Here is a 25,167-nt window from a genome sequence, read left to right on the forward strand (position 1 = left end):
GTCTTGCTGACGTGTCACCGCGTGGGGCCGAACCGTGAGGGCCGGCTGCCGACGCGCCTCGGTCGCGCCGACGTGTCACCGCGTGGGGCCGAACCGTGAGGGCCGGCTGCCGACGCGCCTCGGTCTTGCTGACGTGTCACCGCGTGGGGCCGAACCGTGAGGGCCGGCTGCCGACGCGCCTCGGTCGCGCCGACGTGTCACCGCGTGGGGCCGAACCGTGAGGGCCGGCTGCCGACGCGCCTCGGTCTTGCTGACGTGTCACCGCGTGGGGCCGAACCGTGAGGGCCGGCTGCCGACGCGCCTCGGTCTTGCTGACGTGTCACCGCGTGGGGCCGAACCGTGAGGGCCGGCTGCCGACGCGCCTCGGTCTTGCTGACGTGTCACCGCGTGGGGCCGAACCGTGAGGGCCGGCTGCCGACGCGCCTCGGTCTTGCTGACGTGTCACCGCGTGGGGCCGAACCGTGAGGGCCGGCTGCCGACGCGCCTCGGTCGCGCCGACGTGTCACCGCGTGGCGCCGAACCGTGAGGGCCGGCTGCCGACGCGCCTCGGTCGCGCCGACGTGTCACCACGTGGGGCCGAACCGTGAGGGCCGGCTGCCGACGCGCCTCGGTCGCGCCGACGTGTCACCGGGAGGGTTGCCAACTCTGACTGAAGCTATACCGGGAGATTCCCCCCTCCCCCCCCCAGCCAACATGCCATAATGTCATTTTCTTAAAATATCCCATTAAAATCCCCCGGGCTGCATTCAACAGCCACCGGGGGATCGACGCCGGCTCCGGGAGACTCGCTCCAGGCCAGTCCCGCGCCTCACCCCTGGGGGCGCGGGCGGGAGCTGCCGGCGGGAAGTTCACGGGCCTCGGCGCCGCGCGCCGGCCCCTCCCCCGCCTCCATCGCGCCTCACACCCGCTCCCGCCGAAACGGGACAGCGGAGAAGCGAGGGGCAGGGGGAGGGGCAACGGCTGGCGGCGCGCTCCCGTCCCCATGGCAACAAGCCCCTCCCTCCCCGGTGGGAAGGCTTCCCTTCCGGCCGGCGGCCGCGCGTGGTCGGCGCAAGCGCAGTGGGGACCGGTGCGGGGGAGCGTGGTGAGTGTTGGAAGACGGGGGCTTCCGGCCCCCTTCGCGCCATGGGGAGTGCGACCCCCTCCCCCGAGCCGGCTGCTCGCTGGAGGGGGAGGGGCTCTGCCCCCCTCCCCCGCCCCGCTCCCCATTGCCCCTGGGTCGGGTCTGTGCCCCTCCCCCACGGGGAGCGCCGGGTGGGCCCCGCGTGCGGCCCCTCCCGTGCCTGGCCCCAGCCCGCCCAGCGGGTGCCGGCCCACGGGGCAGGGCTGGGCCCCGCCAGCGGTGTCGTGCCCGGCGCCGCCGGCAGCAGCCGTTAACCTCCCTGGTGCGGGCCCAGCCGCCGTGCTGGGCGCCCCCAGCGAAGTGGGGGCTGATCTGTTGCCAGCGCTCCTTCGTAGTGGCGACTAATGTCCCTGGTGTAGATGCAGCCTCTGGCCTACCCTCCCGCTCAGGAAAGTGGGGCTGATCCACTGCCCCCTGGCAGCGGTGGCTAATGGTCCCTAGTGTAGATACAGCTGTGCAGTACAGAGGGGCCCAGCTGAGCTGCACATCCCAGGGGTGTCCTGCAGATTGGCCAACTCTGGGAAACAGGAAGCACTGTCGTACAGTTACATGTATTACTGTAGATTGTGCTCAAGAGTCCCGGTCATGGACCAAGGCTCCATTATGTCAGGTGCTGTATAAACAGAACAAAAAGACAGTCTCTGTCCCAAAGAATTTACAGTCTAAGGCCTGGTCTACACCTAAATCATTACCAGCAGGAGAGTGAGTCTGTGTGTGTATGGGGGTGGGGGGGATGTGAGAAAACCTGGATCTATGCAGGAAATAGCCCGACTTGATTATGCAAAGAGTTGTCACTTTGGATGGGCTAGCACCAGCAGGAGAGTGAATTTGTGGGGGGGGGTGGAGGGTGAGAAAACCTGGATTTGTGCTGGAAATGGCCCACCTGTTGATCACTTTAGATAAGCTATTACCAGCAGGACAGTGAGGTGGGAGGAGGTATTGTTTCATATTCTCTGTGTGTATATAAAGTCTGCTGCAGTTTCCACGGTATGCATCTGATGAAGTGAGCTGTAGCTCACGAAAGCTCATGCTCAAATAAATTGGTTAGTCTCTAAGGTGCCACAAGTACTCCTTTTCTTTTTGCGAATGCAGACTAACACGGCTGTTACTCTGAAACCTAGTTACTGCGTCTCAGAGAGGTGGGTTTACTACAGTGACGGCAAAACCCCTTATGTGGCTGTAGCAAGTGTCTGAGACAAGAGATAATACATAGATACAGACAGAGCAGGGAGTACCAGGAAACGGAGCTACGGCAACACTGAAAAGTTAAGTCAACTGAGCAGCGTTGCTCAGAGGTGAAAAATCCACACCACTGAGCAATGTAGGCAAGCAGACCTAACCACCAGTGTAGGCAGTGCTAGGTCAACCTAGCTACTGCCTTTCAGGAAGGGGATTAACTATGGTCATGGGAAAACCCATCCCGTCACTCTACTGAATGGCTACACTGAAGCTTGTCGTTGTGCTGCTGTAGTGTTTCAAGCGTAGACCAACCCTGAGACAAAATTGGTCAGTGTGATATGCAGTGGCCTCAGCATGCCAGCAGCCTATCTTGTCAAGTGTTTGGTAGGCATCATGGTAAAGGAAAGTTTGAAGGAGAACAGTGAAATAGCTTTGAGGATGTTCATGCAGAGTACCTCCCAAGCATTAGGGGCAGCATGGGAGAAAGTGTGAAGCCGCTTGTCTGAAGCGTTCAATTATGTTACTATTAAGCTGCAACTAATGTGATTCATTAGAATGTAACAACAGTTTAGTAAACACATTTGTCCCAATTTCTGCATGTTATATACTCCATCTTTGAATGGGAGCATAACAAATATTTAAGCAGGCAATTGTAGGTGGGAAGGTTAATTTTAGTGGAGGATTATGTGTTAATGCTTGGTCAGATTTTTAAAAGTGTGGTAGTATTATCATGTGCAAACATAGTGAGGAACGGAGGTGGTCAGGGTGGATTTGATTTAGATCATGGAAGACTCGATTTAATAATGGTTTTCTACGTAAAAGTGCATTCCTGATGGTTGTTATAACCTTAATATATATTATTCACAACTCAGAGATAAAAAGAACAGGAGGGCTTGTGGCACCTTAGAGACTAACCAATTTATTTGAGCATAAGCTTTCGTGAGCTACAGCATCCGATGAAGTGAGCTGTAGCTCACAAAAGCTTATGCTCAAATAAACTTGTTAGTCGCTAAGGTGCCACAAGTCCTCCTTTTCTTTTTGCGGATACAGACTAACATGGCTGCTACTCTGAAACTCGGAGATAGATGTAGGTTTCATTTTTAGAAGGTACACGCTCTACATTTTTAAACAGTGATTTATTTTGAAAACATTTCAGATTAGTTTTACAGCTATATCAGAAAATTGAATGATTGTTTGGTTATTTAATTTACCAAAGGTAATTGAAGCAGATATTTATGAAGTCATTGGGAGGTGAACTATCTCCAGTTCAACAGGTTAATCATTAATATTTGGAGGATTTTCTTGCTATGCTGTATTAGGAGGAGAACATCACCAGACAGACATTTAAATTGTTTTATTTAACTAAAACAACAACGTTAAGTATTCTGGATTTTTTTTCTTCAACAGCAAACATATAATATTTTAACAAAGCAAGCATATCTCCAGATCTCTTCTCCTTGTCCAGATCTATTCCGCCCCCAACAATCTTGTATTCATTGAACTTTTTGAAACTTTGCGCTTTTAGAGAGAGGTAAGGGATTGACTCTGTGTACACAAATTTGCAGAGGAACAATAGAGTTGAGGTCTGTTATTTCTCACCTCTATATATTTATTTATTTAAAAACATTTTTTGCTGTTAACAAGCATGTTACCACTGAGGAGACAAATCCGCAGTTTGAGAACTGCAAAACTAAGCATCTCTGATGGTATCTTCTAGACTGAGCACTGAGTCCCATTGGGAAGATAGAAAGATTAACGTAAATAATCTATACAGAAGCCTGTGGAACCCCATAATATTGGGTCCCTAATCCATGAACTATTGGAAATCATTTACAAAACTTTTCTTAAACATGACATGAATATATTGTCTCATACTATAGAATTAGAATTTATAATCCCTACTCCATGATGAGATATCTTTGAGCTATAATGTATCTTAATTAAAACTATCTCTAGATAGGTTTTTTCCCTCAAAAAGCATTTTATCAAAAAAAATCCAATTTAAATTAAAAAAATCATTGATTTTTATCCACCCTGGGGGCAGTATTGTAGTGCAATAGCCAGTTCTCAATCCAACAATGTATGTAGTGCCCATTAAAGTGAAAGGGAAGCGTCTGTACAAAAGGACTGCAGGATCTTACAAGGTGTCTCGTCCCTATGACTCCCCACAGACCAGAAGAGAAAAAAATCTTGCGTATCACTTACTAAAGGACAGTAGCTTTCAAAAATGTACTGAATGGTTACTTAATCCATGTGACTTCCCCCTGCCCCCCATGTTTTATCCACAAAAACTGGGGGTAAAAGTGTTTTTCAAGCATGTCTGTAAAGTGAAAAATATGAACTTCCAGGAGTTTGATAGTCTGGGCTTGATTCTGCTTTGTTTCCCAATATATATTGGGACTAACTCTATTATAAAACTGGAGTGAGTTGAGAATCTGGCACTCCGTCCTGTGTGGGTAGGTTTTCCTTCCCAACACCCAAATGGTAAAAGTAGCTCAGCGTTCGTTATGGTCCTGATGAGTAGAGAATGCTCACAGAAGGAGCTGTGTGAAAAAAGTATTTTTTAGCTCAAGGAAAAAAAAGGACTTAACACTGTTTACTATTAAAGATTAATCTGTAACTAGAAATGAACTCCCTAAATGCAATTTCCTAGGGACTGTTTAACATTTCTTTAGTCTGGTGCTAAAGGAGAGTGACACTATATAAATATCTCAATTCTTGTCTTTCCCTATGCTTCTCTCTTTACAGATGATGCAGGGGGAACAGAGTCCAGCTACTTCCCTCATTGACAGAACCATCAAGATGAGGAAGGAGACTGAGGCCAGAAAAGTGGTTTTGGCTTGGGGACTCCTTAATGTGTCAGTTGCAGGCATGATTTATACTGAAATGTAAGTTCCCTAACAGTTTTAAAACTTAATAAAAGGATGTCATTATGTTCCTACATATTTCCATGTATTGAGAGAGATGCCATCTCAATTTTTTTTCTCTTTCAGGACTGGAAAACTGATAAGTTCATATTATAACATTACATACTGGCCACTGTGGTATATTGGTAAGTGTTTGTACTTGGTGATGGTTTACTTATGTGAGGAAACAGCATCTAAATTCAACCCTTTTGTTTTCTTTATGTCAGTATTTGAAAATTTTTAACCCGCTTTTTGACCATAGAGAAATCGGACTTCACTTTCCATGTCTAGTTTGGATCTGTCTGGGTTTATCTCCTGTGACAAACTTGCAGCAAAAAAGGCTTATCTGTTATCTTAGAACAAGTTTCATGTGTGTTGAGGCTTTCAGAAAGTAGAAGACAGAACTTTACTACTGACGTGGTGCGATAGGTGTGCTTTACATTTCATGTAGGAGTTAGACAAAGCTCTTTTTTTCAAGATATCTACAAGCTAAATGAGAGAGATGAAACTAACAAAGGATGAAAATGAAGAGTGGGAATAGACATGTAAGAGATCAATGAAAGAAAACTTTCGAAAAGGCTGGATTTGAGGAGAGGGAGTTGTAGGTTGTTCCGAACCTGGGGATGATGTGAAAATGAAAGCATGTCGCAGCTTTAGGGGAAATTGCTTCAGATTCCTTAAACACAGTGATGTGTTATCATGGCATCCATCTTGATATGTAAATATAACACCATATTAACTAAATATAAACAAAGCTAAGTTGGGTATTGTCTTCCAGCTCTTTAGGCATCACTTGTTTTTTCAAATGGTGGAGTTACACTTGTAACCTGTAGAGATGTCAGCTGGTCTAGATTCCAAAACTTACTTTCTCTAAAGAATGTGAAGCTTATAAAGCAGCCCTTTGTTTATGTATGTGATTTTTTTTAATTAACTTGTATGATTAAAATATAGAAAACCTGTCTCCAGAGTTCTTGCATAAAATATGTCCCTGACCATCTTGGCTAATAGCTGTTGATCCTCCATGAATTTATCTAATTTTTTTTTTAATCCTGTTACACTTTTGGCCTTCACAACATCCTATGGAAATGAGTTCCACAGGTTGACTGTGCATTGTATGAAGAAGTACTTCCTTATATTTGTTTTGAACTTGCTGCCTATTAATTTAATTGGGTGACCCTTTATTCTTGCATTATGTGAATGGGTAAATCACACTTCCCTGTTCACCTTCTCCATAACCTTCATGATTTTACAGACCTCTATCACAGGGTTCTCCAAACTTTTTGAATCGCGCACCCCCAGGGCCAGCTCTGGAGAAGCAAAAAAAAAAAAGAGCTGCCGGCAGCATGCCACCAAAGACTGAGCAGGGAGAGCCGAGCTGCCGGTGGCGCTCCTCCTGCCGTGCATCCCACTTTGGAGATCACTGCTATATCATATCCCCGTCCCTGTAGTTGTCTTTTCTAAACTGAGCAGTCCTAGTCTTTTTATCTCTCCTCATATGGAAGCTGTTCCATACCCCCTACTCATTTCTGTTGTCTTTCTCTGTACCTTTGCCAATTCTAATATACCTTTTTTTGAGATCAGGCAACCAGAACTGCATGTAGCGTTTAAGGAGTGTGTGTACCATGGATTAATATAGTGGCATTATGATGTTTTCTGTTTTATTATCCGTCCCTTTGCTAATGGTTCCTAACATTCTGTTAGTATTTTTGGCTGCCGTTGCACATTGAATGGATGTTTTCAGAGAACTATCCATGATGACTCCAAGATCTCTTTCTTGAGCGGTAACAGTTTATTTAGACCTCATCACTTTGGAAAACATAACCTCAACTATATATACAATGTTCATTACTTTGAACTTACTGACAGTTAATTTCATCCGCTGTTTTGTCGCCTTGTCACCCAGTTTAGTGAGATCCCTTTGTAACTCTTTGCAGTTAGCTTTGGACTAGGGATGTAAATATAGTTTTAAAAAGTACCTGTTTAAACTATTAAAATTATATTGGTTAACTGTTTTAATCGTTAAGTTTACAATCTACATTTTACATCCACACTTTGGACTTAACTATCTGGAATAGTTTTGTATTGTCTGCAAGTTTTGCCACCTCACAGGTCACCCATTTTTCCAGATCATTTATGAATATGTTGAACAGCACAGGATCCTTGGGGGACCCTGCTATTTACCTCTCTCCATTGTGAAAACTGATCACTTATTCCTACCATTTGTTTCCATCTTTTAACCAGTTACTGATCTTTGAGAGGACCCCCCCCCCCCCCCTTATCCCATGATTGCTTATTTTGCCTAAGAGTTTTTGGTGAGGGACCTTGTCAGGCTTTATGAAAGTCCCAGGACACTATATCCACTGGATCACCCTTGTCCACATGCTTGTTGACCTCCTGAAAGAATTTTAAATAGATTGGTGAGGTATGATTTCCTGGTATAAAAGCCGTATTGACTCTTCCCTAGCATATAGTGTCCATCTATGTGTTTGATCATTTTGTTCTTTACTATAGTTTCAACCTTCAAGCTTGCTTGGCACAGAAGTTAGGCTTACAGGTCTGTAATTGCCAGTCTTGCCTATGGATCCTTTTTTTAAAAATCCGCATTACATGAGCTATCCTCCAATTATCTGGTACTGAGGCTGATTTGAGTGATAGGTTACATACCACGGTAGTAGTTCTGCAATTTCTTATTTGAGTTCCTTCAGAACTCTTGGGTGATTACCATTGGGTCCTGATGACTTATTACTGTTTAATTTATAAATTTGTTCCAAACCTCCTCTACTGACATCTCAGTCTGGGACAGTTCTTCAGTTTTGTCACTTAACTAGAATGACTTGGATGTGGGGATCTCCCCCATATCCTCTGCAGTTAGGACTGATGCAAAGAATTAATTTAGCTTCTCTGCAATGGCCTTGTCTTCTGTGAGTGCTCCTTTAGCACCTTGATTGTCCAGAGGCCCCACTCACTGTTTGGCAAGCTTCCTGTTTCCGATGTACTTAAAAAAAAAAAGTTTGCTATTTAGTTTTGGTGGATAATGCATCTTTCCAAAATGGTACAAAGAATATACAGTAACTTTTACCATGATAGTGCTCATATCAGTAGAGTGGGAAAACAACATGAGATGTCAAAGAGACAAGGTGGACCAACGGAAGTTGGTCCAATAAAAGATATTACCTTACTTACCTTGTTTCTTTAATATCCTGTGACCAACATGGCTACAACAACACTGCATACAGCATAAGATGTTAACAGTTACTGATTTTGTAAATGGTGAGCAATTTAAGAACACTCTAAAATATAAAGAACTAACTTGTTAAAGTAATGTTTTTTGTTTTTTGTTCTAGAACTTGCACTTGCATCTTTGTTCAGTCTGAATGCCTTATTTGATTTCTGGAGGTATTTCAAATACACTGTGGCACCAACTAGCTTAGTTATGAGTCCTGGACAGCAGACCCTTCTTGGGCTTCAGAATGCATGTAAGTGTGACAATTATGTCTGGCAGTAGTCTTTAAAATGGTGTCTACATGTGAGTTTGTAAATGTTTAACCTTCTGAACAGACTGCCATAGGTCTCAATCTAGCATGGGCCTCCAAGCACAGATGACTAGAAAAACAAGAGAGATGCAGTCAATACCTTCTGAACGGTAGGAGAGTTGATTCAGGGAGCATTTTGATTGACTTCACCTTACTGCTCCCTGCAGATGGGGTAACTAGGTGAAGTGGAATGAAAATTCAGAAGATCAAGAAGTTACTTGATTACCATGTACCAGTAGCTTCATGAAAGAAAGTGTTGAGTGATAAAGGGCTCTTTACTTTAGCAGAGAAAGGCATAACAAGAACCCATGGCTGGAAGCTGAAGCCTGACAGAGTTAACTTAGAACACATTTTTAACAGTGAGGGTGACTGACTTTTGGAACAAACTGCTGAAGGAAGTGGTGGATTATCACTCTCTTGATGTCTTCAAATCAAGACGGAATGCCTTTGTGGAAGATATTCTTCAGTCAAACACAAGTTATTGGGGTCAGTATAGGGCAGGGGTTCTCAAACTCAGGGTTGTGACCCCTCAGGGTGTCATGAGGTTATTACATTGGGAGCCACGAGTGTCGGCCTCCACCCCAAACCCTGTTTCACCTCCAGCATTTATAATACTGTTTAACACTTTTTTAAAAATATATATATTTATTTGTAAGGGGGGGTCGCACTCAGAGGCTTGCTGTGTGAAAGGGGTCACCAGTACAAAAGTTTGAGAACCACTAGTGTAAGGATAATTGGGTTAAATTATATGGCCTGTGTTAGGAGGTTGAACTAGATGATCACATGGACCCTTCTGTCCCTAATCTATGAATCTGTATCACTGTTTCCAACATCTGCAAACAAATGCATATATCTAAATGGTTCATAATGTCTCTTCCATCTTTGACCTCTGATCTAGAGCAGTAGCGAGTGGGGGAGCCAGGGGAATTAGCAAAAAGTTACTTGAGGGGAGATAATTGGAACAGGAGAAGAAGCAATAATGATAAAGAACAAACAAAACAAAAAAAGACAGGAGAAAAGGGTGACTGGTGGAGTGTAGGAGACAAAAACAATGAGAGAAATTCAAACTCTATGGTGAATGGGCTGAGGTGTAGTTCCCTGTGTGTGGGACTGGGGAGGAGGCACAGATGGAGGGCTTACGTTTAAATAAGACATCATAGTAATCTACACACTGGGTAAAAATAGCCATGTTAGAAACCTTAAGGTAAAATATAAAAATGACAAACTAAACATCAGTCCCTTCATAAAATGTTTTGAGTTTCTAAACAAATTACTAAGAAACAGAAGAACATGACAAAGCAGATGTACCAAATGTGGAATGCCAGCACACGACTACCACACTCGACTAGTCTGACCTCTGACTGCAGAAAGATGCCACCAGGTTGGAGGGACTTCATAGGAAAGCATCAATAAAGATCAGGGGCATAGAAGAACATGAGTAAGGATTGTGGTGTAGTGTGATTGATCTACGTGCAAAGATTAAAACAAGTATGTGTAACTTGACTAAACTATGAAGGGAACATATCAGTCCCTGGGTATTGAAACTCTTTGGAGATGGTGTGTATAGGTAGGGTTAAGAAAATGAAGTTAAAAATGGAAACTTTCCCAAAGAACCTGACTGAAGCTCCTTACTAGAGAAATTTTAAATTAGATATGCCTATAATAGTGCTCTGTGCAAAGCACTTGCTTGCTATTGTAGCTAGGCACAGTACAAGAGCTTTAAAATAGTAGGGTCCATCCATAAGGAACAACCTTGTAAAGAATAGGAAATGTTCCTGCATTGACCATAGGGAAGGACTGGATGTGACGTAATAGGTCTCTCATTATGTGTGTTACTATTATTTGTGTATACTGCTATGTTTGTAATAGCAAAGTAACGAGAGGGCCCTGCTGAGCTAGACCAGGGGCGGGCAAACTTTTTGGCCTGAGGGCCACCTTGGGTTTCCAAAATTGTATGGAGGGCCGGTTAGGGGAGGCTGTGTCTCCCCAAACAGCCAGGCATGGCCTGGCCCCCGCCTCTAATCTGACTCCCTCTCCCCCCGCACCCCCCCCCCCCGCCACCTCGTGACTGCTCCCCCAGGACTCTTACCCTATCCATCACCCCCTGTCCCCGGACCCCCCACCCTTGACTGCCCCCTGCCGCTCCATCCAATCACTCTTCTCATTCCTGATTGCCCCCCGGGACCCCTGCCCCATCCAACCCCCCCTTCTCCCTGTGCCCTGACAGCCCCTGGAACCCCTGCCCCTGACTGCCCCCCGCCACCCCATCCAACCCCCCCCCCCCCCCCTTCCTGACTGCCCCGCCCGGGACCCCTGCACCTACTCAACCTCCCTGTTCCCCGCACCCTGACCACCACCTCCAACTCCCCTGCCCTCCGTCCAACCCCTCTCTGCCCCCTTACCACGCTGCTTGGGGCACCGGTGGCTGGCTACAGCTACGCCGCTCAGAGCACCGGGTCAGGCCGCGGCTCTGCAACTGCGCTGCCCGGCCGCCCAGAACGTTGCGGTGGTGCTGAGGCTGCGGGGGAGGGGAGACAGCAGTTGAGGGGCTGGGAGCAAGCCTCCCAGGCCAGGATCTCAAGGGCCGGGCAGGAGGGTCCCGCGGGCCGGCTATGGTTTGCTCACCTCTGAGCTAGACTGTATGCAAACACATAGCAAGATAATCCCTGCCCTGAAGTGGTTTCAGTCTAAATAGGTAAGATAAAGGGTGGAAGAAAGGAAGTATTTTATTCCCACTTTGCAGATGGAGAACTGAGGCACAGAGGTGTAGTGACTTACCCAAGGTCACACAGTGTGTCTGTAGCAGAATTTAACCCAAGTCTTTTGAGTTTCAGTGGAGTTTTCAAACCACAAGACCATCCTTTTACTTTTTCACAGCTCTAGTTTCTGTGCTTGTGACTTGGCTGCTGAATTTTATAGGTCTGAGATTTTTCAACTCTCCTTTTCTGGTCTCAGTGTAGGATTTTCTTAAGATAGTAAAGAAGTAAAACAACAATTAAGAAAAATGATCCAGACTTCTGCTCCTTCAGCCCTAATTCTGCTTTTTTTTATTACAGCAGTACAAACAACTCCGCCCCGTGAGCTAGTGACCAAGAAAGTCCCTTCTTCAACACCTTCTCCTCCAATCCAGGGTCAGAGTGTGCTGAGTTACAGCCCATCCCGCTCACCTAATACCAGCCCAAAGTTTGCCACTGGTTGCATGACTGGGTACAGCCCTCAGCTACAGACTTTGTCAGGCAGCAGCAGTTCTTATAGCACTGCTGTGACCTACTCACCAAACAGCAACTACAGTAAGGTAATAGCCTTGATAACCCAATGTAACAAGTTGGAATTTGCTTATTAGATTGCTTGTATTGTGCCCTACACTGCAGAACCTGATTCTCCAGTAGCATGCACCTTGTGTATTTATTTACACCCTTTGCACAGCAGATGTAAAATTTTACCCGACAGGAATTCTCCAGTCTCCCACTGGTGATAGCATTTTATTCACTTTGTACCACCTGGCAGTCATGCAGTAAGAATTTAAATAAACCAACCAGCAGCTGAAACATACTAAAGCCAAAGTGGTGTCTAGTTTAACAGTAACTAGCAATGCAGTAACAACTTGGATAAATGGGGATAAATAACATTAATTTTGTTTACAGATTGTTTTATTTGTAAAGCTGGAATTCTACTTATTAGTTTCAATCATTCACTCTATTTCCCACAGGTATCCAGCTTCAGTCCCTCCCCTGGTGCCTCACCATACCCCACCAGCATTGGACCAGTAGAAAGCAGTGGGCTGAGGTCTCGGTACCGTTCTTCGCCAACTGTGTATAACTCGCCTATTGGCAAAGAAGATTATATGACAGACCTAAAGTCCCTGGACAGCTTCCTTCAAAGTGAAGAAGAGAAGCAACATCGAGTTCAGCTGGGTAAGTAAGTAGCTCTGTTTGGTCTAGAAGTTGTTTTTTTAGTGCATTTGTAGGATGGTATTCCAGTTCTTCTGGTGTACGGTAGACACAGATGTGCCAATCTTAATGAAATGGACTTAAGTCATTTGCACAGTAGCCACCTCTTAACAAATCCTTGTAGAAGGCACAGTCTGAAGACTGATGCAGAACAAATTAAGTCTTTTACTGAATAGTCTAAGTGAGATGTGAAGCAGAGCTCCAAGACTGCTACAGCCCTTTTGTAACACAGAAGCCTTGGGGAAACTTTCCAGAGAATAAAGTCTTGTCTTATAGATAGAAATGTACAGCTGTTTGACACTCTGGAGGCAACCCATGGATGTCTATAAATGACAAACTATATCTGTATAGGACTCATTGGCCTACAGTAAAGGCTCAGGGCCTTCATCTTGACAAGAGGTATGGCCTGTGGAGAAGGCATCTCAGAACAAGGTGCCAAGTAATCTGCAGGTGGCCTGTGTCCTGAAAAGGCACTTTTTATTATTGAGATGACAATGTATTTTACATAGACTACGTTTGGCATTTGGGGTTCATAGCAACTTGTGGATGCGTCCTTCCTGTCAAAGCCTAAATGCTCTGACCTGTTACCTGTACAGGAACCTCCCACTGTTTAAAAATTGCTTGGCGCTCAGCACGGAGTAATCGTTTGTTTACTGAACGGGTAATTTCAGGGGGTTCAGATTCCAGCTCTCCTTCCAGCAGTCCGAGTCTTTGGAACTGCGGCCGCTCCGTGGGAGACTGTGCACAAGTGCTGAGGAAGTCCCGGTACCAGCTGGCCTGCAGGTCCCAAGCCCCCTCAGCACACAAAGACGACGCTGATCTGAGCTCGAAGCAGGCGGCAGAAGAGGTAAATAGAAAACTCAAGGGAATCACGAGGGGGGGGAAAAAATTACAGTTGTGAATTTTGCAATCTTCTGCAAGGATTTGGATGTGTCTCCCGTTCACATTGCTGGAAAGAGGGGGTAAATCCCCATAGCATTGAATTGCCTTCATATAATTTAGAAAAAGACTTTCTTACTACAAACTTCAGTCTGAACTGGTTTGTTGGAAACTACATTATCTTCACCAGTAGAGGGCAATTGTAAATTTGTTTGGGGTAAAAAAGTGACTTCTGACCAAACACTTCTGGATATACCTGCTGTATAGAATTTTATAGTTTTTAGTAGTCATTTTGTGGGCAGTGGTGGGAAACAGTAAACATAGATTTAACCTTTTCCTGTGTCATAAATATAAAGGGAAGGGTAAACCCCTTTGAAATCCCTCCTGGCCAGGGGAAAGCTCCTCTCACCTGTAAAGGGTTAAGAAGCTAAAGGTAACCTCGCTGGCACCTGACCAAAATGACCAATGAGGAGACAAGATACTTTCAAAAGCTGGGAGGAGGGAGAGAAACAAAGGGTCTGTGTCTGTCTGTATGCTGCTTTTGCCAGGGACAGAACAGGAATGGCGTCTTAGAACTTTTAGTAAGTAATCTAGCTAGGTATGTGTTAGATTATGATTTCTTTAAATGGCTGAGAAAAGAATTGTGCTGAATAGAATAACTATTTCTGTCTATGTATCTTTTTTGTAACTTAAGGTTTTGCCTAGAGGGGTTCTCTATGTTTTTGAATCTAATTACCCTGTAAGATATCTACCATCCTGATTTTACAGGGGGGATTTCTTTATTTCTATTTACTTCTATTTTTTATTAAAAGTCTTCTTGTAAAAAACTGAATGCTTTTTCATTGTTCTCAGATCCAAGGGTTTGGGTCTGTGGTCACCTATGCAAATTGGTGAGGCTTTTTATCCAACATTTCCCAGGAAAGGGGGGGTGCAAGTGTTGGGAGGATTGTTCATTGTTTTTAAGATCCAAGGGTCTGGGTCTGTAGTCACCTAGGCAAATTGGTGAGGCTTTTTACCAAACCTTGTCCAGGAAGTGGGGTGCAAGGTTTTGGGAAGTATTTTGGGGGGAAGGACGCGTCCAAACAGCTCTTCCCCAGTAACCAGTATTAGTTTGGTGGTGGTAGCGGCCAGTCCAAGGACAACGGGTGTAATATTTTGTACCTTGGGGAAGTTTTGACCTAAGCTGGTAAAGATAAGCTTAGGAGGTTTTTCATGCAGGTCCCCACATCTGTACCCTAGAGTTCAGAGTGGGGGAGGAACCTTGATATCCTGTTTTAATCAATTTTTCACAAACACCTTAATTATGTAGTAATATATAACAACTCTAGATATAGTAGTTCAGTATGGAGTTCAAAAACTAGTAGTTTAACTGCATTCTTGGACTTAGTGATGTTGAGAAATCTTCACTTCTTACATTTTATACTATGGGTAAAAGTGTTAGTAACAGTAATAATTAACTGCATTTAGTGCATGTCAAGCAGCTGAATGTATATTGAAAATCCTCCATTGCACCTGTACGTGCTCAGTGGATTTTGTAAGACACCTGGAGAAGTGTACCGCACATCTGAGTTTAGTGTGGCCAATAGGAGTATCTCTTAACTTGCCTGTCTTTTAATTAAATTATCCCTTTTCTCTACCTTGCATGTTGATTTAGTTAGTGTAACTTTCCATTAAATTAAACCTTTTCTAGAAATCTTACTAGCTTAGTCCAGTTTTATCCTAATACAAATAGCTATGGGTACTGAAATAGTGCGTCTAGACTTGGTGTGTTAAACCAGCTGGTATATAGTCCTCATGAACTGTCCTGTGAGATATGACAGGTTTCAGAGTGTGAGATATGAACATTCTAAAACCTAGCTGAGGCTTATGATGGACATGCTGTAATTAGTATCAATAAGATGGCTTGGCCTCTAAAAGCCACATTGTGTTCAGCTGGGTTCCTATATCTTTGCAGTAAGTCTCTTAAACTACTTAACTTTGTGCCTAGGTTTGGTTGAGGGTGATAATGAATCGACAACTACTCAATCATGTGGACTCATGGACAGCTAAGTTCAGAAATGTAAGTCCTATCATTGCTCTTTAGAGTCTAATATTTCAGTGTCCTGTCCTTATTTCTGCAGAACTCAGCTAGAAAGTACATGAGTACTTCATCATTTGCCTCAGCCTTAATGGAACTGAGTTATGGTATAAACTTGGTAGGGTGTAATACTTCCTTAATGATCTTTGATTCATAACAGAACTTTGCTTTTTGATTTAATTGTATTATATTAGAATGTTGGGGGGGAAATCGAGTTGCCACATGTGTACCGAAGGTTGTAGAAAGAACTACAGAGTGTATTTGAGGATTAGCAAATGGCTGTGTAACTAGCAAGTAACACAAAGCATGCTCACAAGGGGGCGATATTAAGGTTACACGTTCAACCTTAACTCCTGCACTTGCTGACTTTTGTGCTATGACATCCTGGAAACTTCAAATTGTAAAGTTCATACCAATGAAAATGAGTAGACTTGTTTTTCCCTTTTCCACAACTCAACCTGCTGACTCTGTTTTCCTCAAACATTTCAAAATAACTCACCTGGGCTGAACTGAAGCATGGAAAATCCCATCCCCAAGGTTAAAATTTTCCAAAAGGTCTGAGCAGCTGAAAAGTTAGAATGAAAATCCTGACATAATCTGACTTTTAAGAACAGTTATTTCTGCTATTGCAGACCTAACTACACTTCAAGGTAAAAGTATTAGTTAACCAAATAACAAATTACTCCAACACACCACTTGTTGGAGTTCATGACACCCTCCAGACATGTTTGTTTAAGACAATAATATCCATGAAAAGCTCAAGTGTTCACAAATAATATATTTCTGTCAGCACCCTTCTTCCTTAAAACAGACTGTGGGAATTATGGACACATGCAAGCATAAATTAACAGTGTGTGGATGACTTGCAGCTTTCATACCATTATTCCCCTCACCATCCAAAAAGTCTGTATCATGGTCTAGAAATGTTGTCTACAACTCACTCATTGAACTTTTAAATAGTCATTCAAACCCTACCATAAGCTGATAGTCTGTTTACTTAATAACTTTGTATATCTCTTCTGCTCCCTTAAATGTTTGTTGTTCACCTTTTTACTTTGCAGTCATAACAGTAATTCAGATACTGATTAGGGTATAGTAACACTTCACACAGACTTCCTATTGCTTCTTATCTTTTTAATTGTCTGTCTGTCTTTCTCTCCTCTTCTAGTGGATTAACGAGACTATTTTAGTGCCACTTGTGCAAGAGATTGATTCTGTGAGCACTCAGCTGAGAAGAATGGGGTGTCCAGAGTTGCAGATTGGAGGTATGGAGATACTGTAATAGATTTGGTTCAGTTTTCATTAGTACCTGTGCTCAGGATGAAAACTTCCAGGCAGAAAAGGGTGTTCTTTGCAACCTTAAGAACTAGAAACAGGTTTTTTTTATGAGAGAGAGCTTGAATTATACAACAGCTTCCACAGATGCAGAAAACACAGGAACCTTGTTACAGCTGCATCAGTGAGGAGACTATGTTCATTCCAATTGAGCCTCCTGAGGCAAATCCCTTAAGACAATAACCTGGTATTTGATGTCTAACTGTTAGAATTCAGGCTAGCAGCTATAAGAGCATCTATCTTCAATTAAACTGGTGTTTAATCTGAAGTAATTCCACTTATTTGCATTGTTACATCAAACTTGCACCAATTTAACTGAGAACATAATTTGGCCTTCTATTTTGTAGGCTACTTAAACTTTAATCTCTCCTTAAAACCCACTTCTGCTGTGACACATATGAGAAATTAACCAACTAATAATGGCTAGATGGAGAGGCAGTTAGGAATCTGCTATATATTTAGTCAAATAGAACACTAGAAAGTTTGTCGTATCCCCTTTTCCCACCATTATAAGTTTATTTTGTCTCATAGGATGCAAGGTCTTCAGGACAGGGACTGTCTTCCCTTGTGTGTGGTGCCTAGCATGTTTTGTATGCCATGGTGATGTAAATAACACAGACTCAACCTTTCTCCCAGTGAAGTAAACGTAGGAGTAAACTACTTCTCTAGGATCAGAATTTGGTATTTTGCAACATCAGTGGTGATGTAGTGTGCCAACTGTTCCTAGGACCCAGCTTCTCAGAGTGCAACAGGAAAGCAAGCTGAACAGAATGTGTCAACTCTTTGTAATAGTCTGTTAATGAGCTTCTGAGTAAGTGAGGATGTTCAGTGTTCTGCGATGGCCATAGATCATATATGCTGGTGCTTTTTTGTATTGCAGAAGCCAGTATTAGCAGTCTGAAACAAGCTGCTCTTGTTAAAGCTCCACTCATCCCGACACTGAACACTATAGTGCAGTACCTGGACCTTACACCAAACCAGGAATATTTGGTTGAAAGAATCAAAGGTAAATGGTTGTCATGCACACTTAAAATGTGCTTCATTACAGTTTTCCTGTGTCAAGTGTTAGTGAAGTTGAACACTGTCAACAAGACCTTTGAACTTGGGTTTCAGCAGTATGAAGGAGGGGCTGCTTTTCAAGTAGTGGAAATACACAAGTATTTGTAATTTTCTACTATTGTTTAAAGTGACTTAATGATTTGGGATCTTAATATCATTTACAATATTCTTAAAACAAAAGCTTTGTCACTTTTGAATGTGTGTTCTGGAAACTTATTGTTGGATTTAATCAATCTCTTCTCTTACTACTTTATGCTTCCCTGATTTAATTCCAAATAAAACTGAGTTTTAGGATTTAAATCTTTTTAAAAATCCTGATGGTGATTTTTAAAATTTGCTTCGCAGGTGTTTTTCTTGCGTGCATTTCTCATGTATACAGCACCATAAATATGCATGATGTCTGAAACAGACATAATAGATTGCCTTCTTCCATTTCCATCTCCAACCTTGCCCCAAAATAACTTCATATAAACTCTGTTGCCTTTAGAGCTTTCTCAGGGAGGATGCATGAGTTCATTCCGATGGAACAGAGGAGGGGACTTCAAGGGCCGTAAATGGGATACTGATTTGCCCACTGATTCTGCTGTAAGTTTGCATAGTTGTGTTTTGATGAAACTTAAAATGCATTATTTTTCAGTGCTAGTAGTAGGAATATGAAGTAGAGAGAGAGCTTGTGAATCTTTTGAGGAACATGATCCAAATCCTGCACACCTCATTTGCCAAAGTAATCCCATTGCACTCAATGAGATTACTTGGTAGAATTATGCAAACCAGATCTAGCCCCATACAGATCACAAAAATAATATTGTTGTGTACCTTAATCTTGCGTCACTCTTACTTAGACATAATTGAAATGCCTGTTTAATAGCTGTGGTGGGTGTAGCCTGACTTGCTCCGACCGTGATACTGCAATTGTTTTCTACATTCAGACACAATTTAACTAATCATCTGCATTCAAATGAATCTTCTATAAAATAATTCCTAATACAGGAACAAATCATTAAATGACTTCACCTTGATTATATGTCTAATTTCAGTTCTCCAAAGCAGATTGCAAAGTAAACACATGAAAGAATAATAAACATGGATTGAGTGGTCTTGTGCCCATTTAATTGAGTATTGTTTGCTGTGAAATCCTAAATGACTAACTCAAAGGAGTAAATAATCTAGTTGGAGAGAGACTCTCAGTGTGGCTGAGCTGAGTGACCTGAAAGGCCAGAGGATAAGTGTGTTTTAGCAGAAACAGTAACATGTACTTGAAAACAGGGAATTAAAATATTACTTCAGTTGTCAGAAAACTGACACGACATAGAGACAAAGAGTAATGACACATGAGTGACACAATTCTGAGGATTTTTTTTTCTTGCTGTCTCTGCAAAAGATAGCTGACGTCCTGCCTTGAGTCAAGTGGGAACCTACTAGTTCTTAAGGGAAAGCACTCATAGTCATGAGAGAGAATATTACATCCGGGAATGGAGCCATTTTTTTTTTCCCCCTCCCACAACCAACCAGATGAGATGCCATTGGAGACTATATTGAATATCTAAATACTAATAAGCGAAGACTAGTTCTGACAAATCATCCTAAACTTCTGTAAAGCCCTGAATGAGTTACTAGTCTAAAATATATTAAATGTACGTTGAGGAAATGTTAAAATTGAAAATTTCAAGTCAACAAATGCAAAATTGCAGTACATGCAATATGAATAATGTTACTGTAAGAACCTTAACATACATTTAACACTAACAGTAGGTACAGTTTAGTTTTATCTGCTTTCCACTGTGTACTGGTTCTAGCATTCTTCCCCGTATATAGGGCGTACTTAGGGTGACCAGATAGCAAGTGTGAAAAATCGGGACGGGGGTGGGGGGTAATAGGAGCCTATATAAGAAAAAGCTCCGAATATCGGGACTGTCCCTATAAAATCAGGACATCTGGTCACCCTAGGGGTACTTGTTCAGACTGAGAGAGTTGGTCTTAAGTTTTACAAAAAACTTAATGTGGGAGTGAGTATACAGTTTGCCAAACCATGGTTGGTTTGAATCTGTTGATCTCAATCAGACCTTTAAAGATAATGGGGCAGGAGGGAAGGAGTTAAAATAAATATTCTGGTTTGGGGCCCATGTTCGCTTCTAAATTTTGGAACTTTGCTTTGAGGTGCAGAGATAAAAACACTATGTCAGAGCCTCGGTGTAGCCACTGACATACAGCCATCTCTGGAAGGGAATGAATATGCCACATTGTGGCTGACGTCTTGTTGTTCAGCTGACAGATGAACCTTGACTTGTCAACATCTTACATAAATATTCTGGCCAATGTCAAGTGTTGGGCCACTGAGGACAGTGGTTAAAGCACTCCACTGCTTTGTCCCTTTTTAAATTTGCTGAGGTTCAGTCAAAGCTGTAATAGGATCTGAGATCGTTAAAGATTAACCACTTTATTGTAGCAGTTGTTTCTACAATATGTCTGATAGGCACTAAATTCTGATTTAATTTTTTCTTCAGATCATTATGCACGTGTTCTGCACTTATCTTGACTCCAGGCTGCCTCCTCACCCAAAATATCCTGATGGTAAAACATTTACCTCACAACACTTCATTCAAACACCAGATAAGCCAGGTATTGGCATCCTTTGTCCCTTTGTTTGCTGGGATTGACTGGTTGGATCACGTCCTTCATGTCCATATTATCTCTTAAATTTCTATTCATAGATGTTTCAAATGAGAATGTTATTTGCATCCACCAGAGCACCATCAACCCTCCCCACTATGAACTTATCTACCAGTGCCAAGTTTACAACTTACCCAAGGTATGAACATGGTCCTTTTCTTCTGATACCTCAAGAAAGCTACATACATTCTGAAAACTCTAGCTGATGTTGATTGGTTATCTTTTTTGAGCAGTCAGGTTTATTGACAGGGGAATTGTCTTTGAATGTAGCAAAGCTCAGTGCAATGTACAAGGCAACATTCTACCTTGATCTAGTGATAGCCCTTGGCATATAAGTTGCTACTAAATAACACCATTAAAATAAAGAGCCTCAGTAGAGTAGGGAAGGCAGTATCTTCCCCTTGTTGCATGTTCTTTTGATAAGTTGCTAGTGTTTAAAATAAGTAATTTAGACCCCAGAGGTCTGTGTTAATTCTTCAGCACCAGCAGATCTTGTGTCTCTTACTAGCAAAAGTCTGTGTTGGAAAAATTTCCATTCCCAGAATCAAAAGGTTATATTGATGCTGTTGGATCCCTGGTCAAAACTTGAGCCCTAGTTTCAGAAATGATTGTCAATTCCTCTAGTCCTTAAAAGAGTGGAAGGTCATAATCCAGCCTAACAAATTTTCTCTTTTTGCATTTGCCCAGCTGGAGGATATAAGCTGTGTCGCAAAACTAACTTAAATCCTGGAGGTTCATTATGGTGAAGAAGCCCATAATATTATTCCTTTGGTAATGGTTTCCCTCCTATAGCAGTTTTTCATCTCAAAATACTTTGCAGGTCAGCATACTAATGCCATAATGATATTTACCCAGTGAAGTGCAGCCGCCTCTCGTGTGGAGTGTGACAGCTGTTTAACAATGGAAAGCATCATTACACAAAAGCTTAGGACAGGAAGTGAAGGGTATTTTCTTTTAAGTAAGAAATTGTGCAGAACTTTCAGACTGAATATTGTATGTATTACTTAATCTTCACCTTCTTCTCTTCCTGTGAGTTCAGGGCAGAAACAACATGTTCCATACCTTGCTTATGTTCCTGTGCATCATAAAGACAAAAGAATCTGGGATGCTTGGGTAGGTATAGAGTGCCATGAATCCCTGTATTTAATACAGGCTGAGAACTGTAACATTCCTTGTTGTAAATAAGCAGTTTAGCTGCATGTAGACTGATCTTAAGTTCCTGTAAAAACAGTCTGTGTTCTTCACTGTACGGCAATTTCTTGCTGGTCTGTAAACACCCTATTTCTTTCACTCTCCCCCAACACGCTCTTTTGGCTGCCTCCTACATTCTTATGATAAATAATTTAAAACTTGCAATTTGCATTTCTAACGGAAATACAGAACATTATTCTTTCTCCTCAAGCTTGAGACAGGGAGGTAAGGGCCCTTTTCTCTTTTTTGAACAAGGATATAAATCTACCTTAAAAACCTGACTCCACTTTCCAGGGACAGCTAAAAGTTTGCATTTCAGGCTGAGCTCTTCAAACACAAGAGCTTTACTCTGAGCTTCCATGGGGAAAGTCGAGCTCCTCAGTTCCTGAAAAGACTAATTCCGGGCAGCAAATGAGGACTGACAATTAAATGCACTAAAAAAAGTACTATGGGGAATTGTGCACTCTTATGTCCTACTGAAATCTGGGATAGGAGCACTTAAATTATGCAAGTTCTAAGGAGTATCAGATTGATTAAGCAAGGAAAATTAGTACACTGAAATGAAATAAAATAATTTTAAAAGCTTCTTATACTTATTTGAGCCTCTAGGTGCATAAAAAGAGTTGCATTTTATTTGCAGGCTGACAGTCTAGTGGAGCACAAACTGAAATATTGGCCTCTTTAGTCACTGTCTGGCTAGATGCTGGCCTGAAATCCACTGCCATTGAGAAATATAGGTATAATTAGATGCCATCATTAGCCACTAATCTTTGCTTTTTGAGCTGTATAAGAAATTTTGAATATGTGTACTGGGCAACTCTGCCTACGTTGACATAAAAGTGAAGTCCAGACTTTCCCATTTAATTCCTGTGGGGTTGTACTCTGTTCATAGTGAAGCACAACTCTTAAACAGAAGGAACATTTGGCAGGGATTGAAAGAACTGCTGGAGTCAGGAGCTTACAACCTGTCTTGGCAACTTTGCTTTAAATGTACGTTTGGGGTTATTGTTATTTTATTATGGCGACTTTGTCTTCGCAGGCGAGTAAATCTTGGCTTATCAGGAGTGAATGTTCTGTGGATCTTGGGAGACTAGTACATCATTGTTCACTATGGATGGCCTCCCCCTTCACAAAGTGAGAAACAATCTGTGAGATAACTAAACAGCTTATTACACTTGTGCCTTGAACATAAACCTACAACGATGTACTCGTATGAGATCCTTGTGAACATAGGATATGTTTGCATTCAATACACTGTTTGCATGAGAACATACTTCCAGCACTGAAATACTCCTACCAGCTCTTTTGCGCAAAGACGTCTCTTTACAACTTCCCACCTTTACAAGCCCTACTTTAAAAGCCTTCACCATTCTTCTGGCTGAGTTGCCCTCCAGAGGCCACCACTGCTGATACTGGAATTAGAAGCAACTCAGCGGTACCCCTGCCAGCTTGGGGAATGAATTGTGAGCCCTCATCTGCGTGACAGGGTAGAATACTACAGCGCAACTTGGACTGCCCTACTAAGGTTGTACACTGCTGCTTGGTACTTGTTACTTCAGTGCTGCCACTTGACAAATCAGTCACTGCAAGTGTGGCCAAGTGCAAGATCCACATGCACTGGGAAATGCCACATAATCAGGATTCTCTTCGGCTTATGCAGAAAGGCTTGTGGCTATCCATCATTGGAGTACCAGTGTAGTGGGATTTTGTGGCACCATCACACTTTTAAAGTGACTGCACTGTAGGTGTAAGTGAAAGAAAACTTCAGACCCTACACACCAGTTAGACTATATTCTTATGGATCTTTTTTTTTTTTTAAACAAAATAACCCGAAATCTTTTAAACTGGAGTGTGTTTGGGGCAACAAAACGTTGCTGATGTCTTGACTGCAGTTGAAGTCTTGCCCTAACTTCATTTATTTTTTAAAAAGTTCTTGCATTAGTATTTCTGGTATTAATCCCCTATTTTTAGAGGTGTTTGAGCTGTAAAAATTTACTCTAAAATGGAATGTAGCTTCAGTGTGTCTGCATAAGAACAAAATTTTTACACTTAAATCAGGATGTCCTAGGAGTCCAAAGGGGCATCATCTCCTCCATGCCCCCATAGCCCCATGTTGCTGGGAATTTCATCATAACCAAGGACAAACAGATGCAACTTGACCATCGTTAGTCACTGGAGGAACTTGAGGCTCTGCTGGTGTTTCCTGCCCGGGGCAGATAGCAATGACCCAGAAGCAAGAATCAAATTTATGACTTGAACTCCTGTCTTGTATGGGTGGCACGTCACTTTAGATCCTCAGGCCAGCCAACACCTTACTTTGAGAAAAAAGACCTGTTCTGCTCTTTATGACAAGTATTTACAATGGTGGGATGTCCCTGGATAACCCAGCATGGTTTTTTTACAGTTATATAAGCAATTGCTCTGCAATGTAGACTAGTTGCTCCCTGGAAAAATTTGAGTTAAACTTGTTTTAAACAAAATGGATTCCTACATGTATGCCAAGGTTTTTTCCTATAGGGATAAAGGATACATTGCAAATCCTGGTAACCAGGGAATTTTAAAAATGTGTGCTATAGGGTTCTTTTTAAAAATATATATATTGTGGGGACCATTTCAGAAGCCCTCTGGTAAGGGTAATGTTAAGGGTTCTCCTGTTTCTTTCAGTCTCTTGTCATCAGGTATGACGTTAAGGCAGGGTGGCCTACTTAATTTTACCCTTTCAACCCACAATAACCGGAAAATTGAGACCACAATGTCACTGTGTTAAACTGCCAACGATGATGCTCTGTAGAACCCTGCTTGAAGTATTCCTCCAGGATTCAGTAAAAGAGCTGGCTGGTTAGACTTGTGAAGAATACACAAGGTTTGTATTGGTTTTACAATGACTACACTCTTTTGTACTGTGTTCAGTTTTTACTGAACTGTGGATTGCCTACCTAGATGAGCAGGTGGGGACAAGTTTGGAAATGTCATTTTTAGTATGCTCAGCACAATTACCATTCATGATCTCAGTTGGACTGTTTGGTATTTTTAATGCATGAGCCGAACTTATTGCCATTGTCTGTCAGAACTGCATCTTACTCTACAACTTCCCCCAGGAGGTATGAATTTTTCCTGGAGATCAGACTGTTAACAATGGTTAATTTGGTGCCTGTATTAAATGGGTTCATTTGGTTAAACGTGTGTGTGTGGTTTTGTGCAATAACAAATGGCATATTTTGTCTCCCAAATATCTGTTTACACACCCCATATCATCTAGTTTGAG

General features: G+C 42.5%; 1 protein-coding gene across 2 annotated transcripts; it reads left to right on the plus strand.

The window, feature by feature from the left end:
* Window positions 1-988: 988 nt before the first annotated feature.
* Window positions 989-25,081, plus strand: TMEM209 (transmembrane protein 209). 2 transcript variants are annotated; one of them, XM_048836738.2, is made up of 15 exons: window positions 989-1,084; window positions 5,051-5,190; window positions 5,296-5,354; window positions 8,553-8,684; window positions 11,798-12,036; window positions 12,451-12,655; window positions 13,363-13,538; window positions 15,558-15,629; window positions 16,816-16,912; window positions 17,863-17,988; window positions 18,529-18,626; window positions 20,546-20,660; window positions 20,753-20,850; window positions 21,751-21,824; window positions 22,942-25,081. In XM_048836738.2, exons 2-15 carry the CDS (start codon window positions 5,051-5,053, stop codon window positions 22,994-22,996), a joined length of 1,686 nt encoding a protein of 561 aa, XP_048692695.1. In that variant the 5' UTR covers window positions 989-1,084; the 3' UTR covers window positions 22,997-25,081. The 2 variants fall into 2 exon arrangements, with proteins under 2 accessions (XP_048692695.1, XP_074980678.1); XM_075124577.1 differs by having other exon boundaries at window positions 11,801-12,036.
* Window positions 25,082-25,167: the final 86 nt, after the last annotated feature.

This window comes from Caretta caretta, chromosome 1, assembly GCF_965140235.1.
Source record: "Caretta caretta isolate rCarCar2 chromosome 1, rCarCar1.hap1, whole genome shotgun sequence".
Lineage (NCBI taxonomy): Eukaryota > Metazoa > Chordata > Testudines > Cheloniidae > Caretta > Caretta caretta.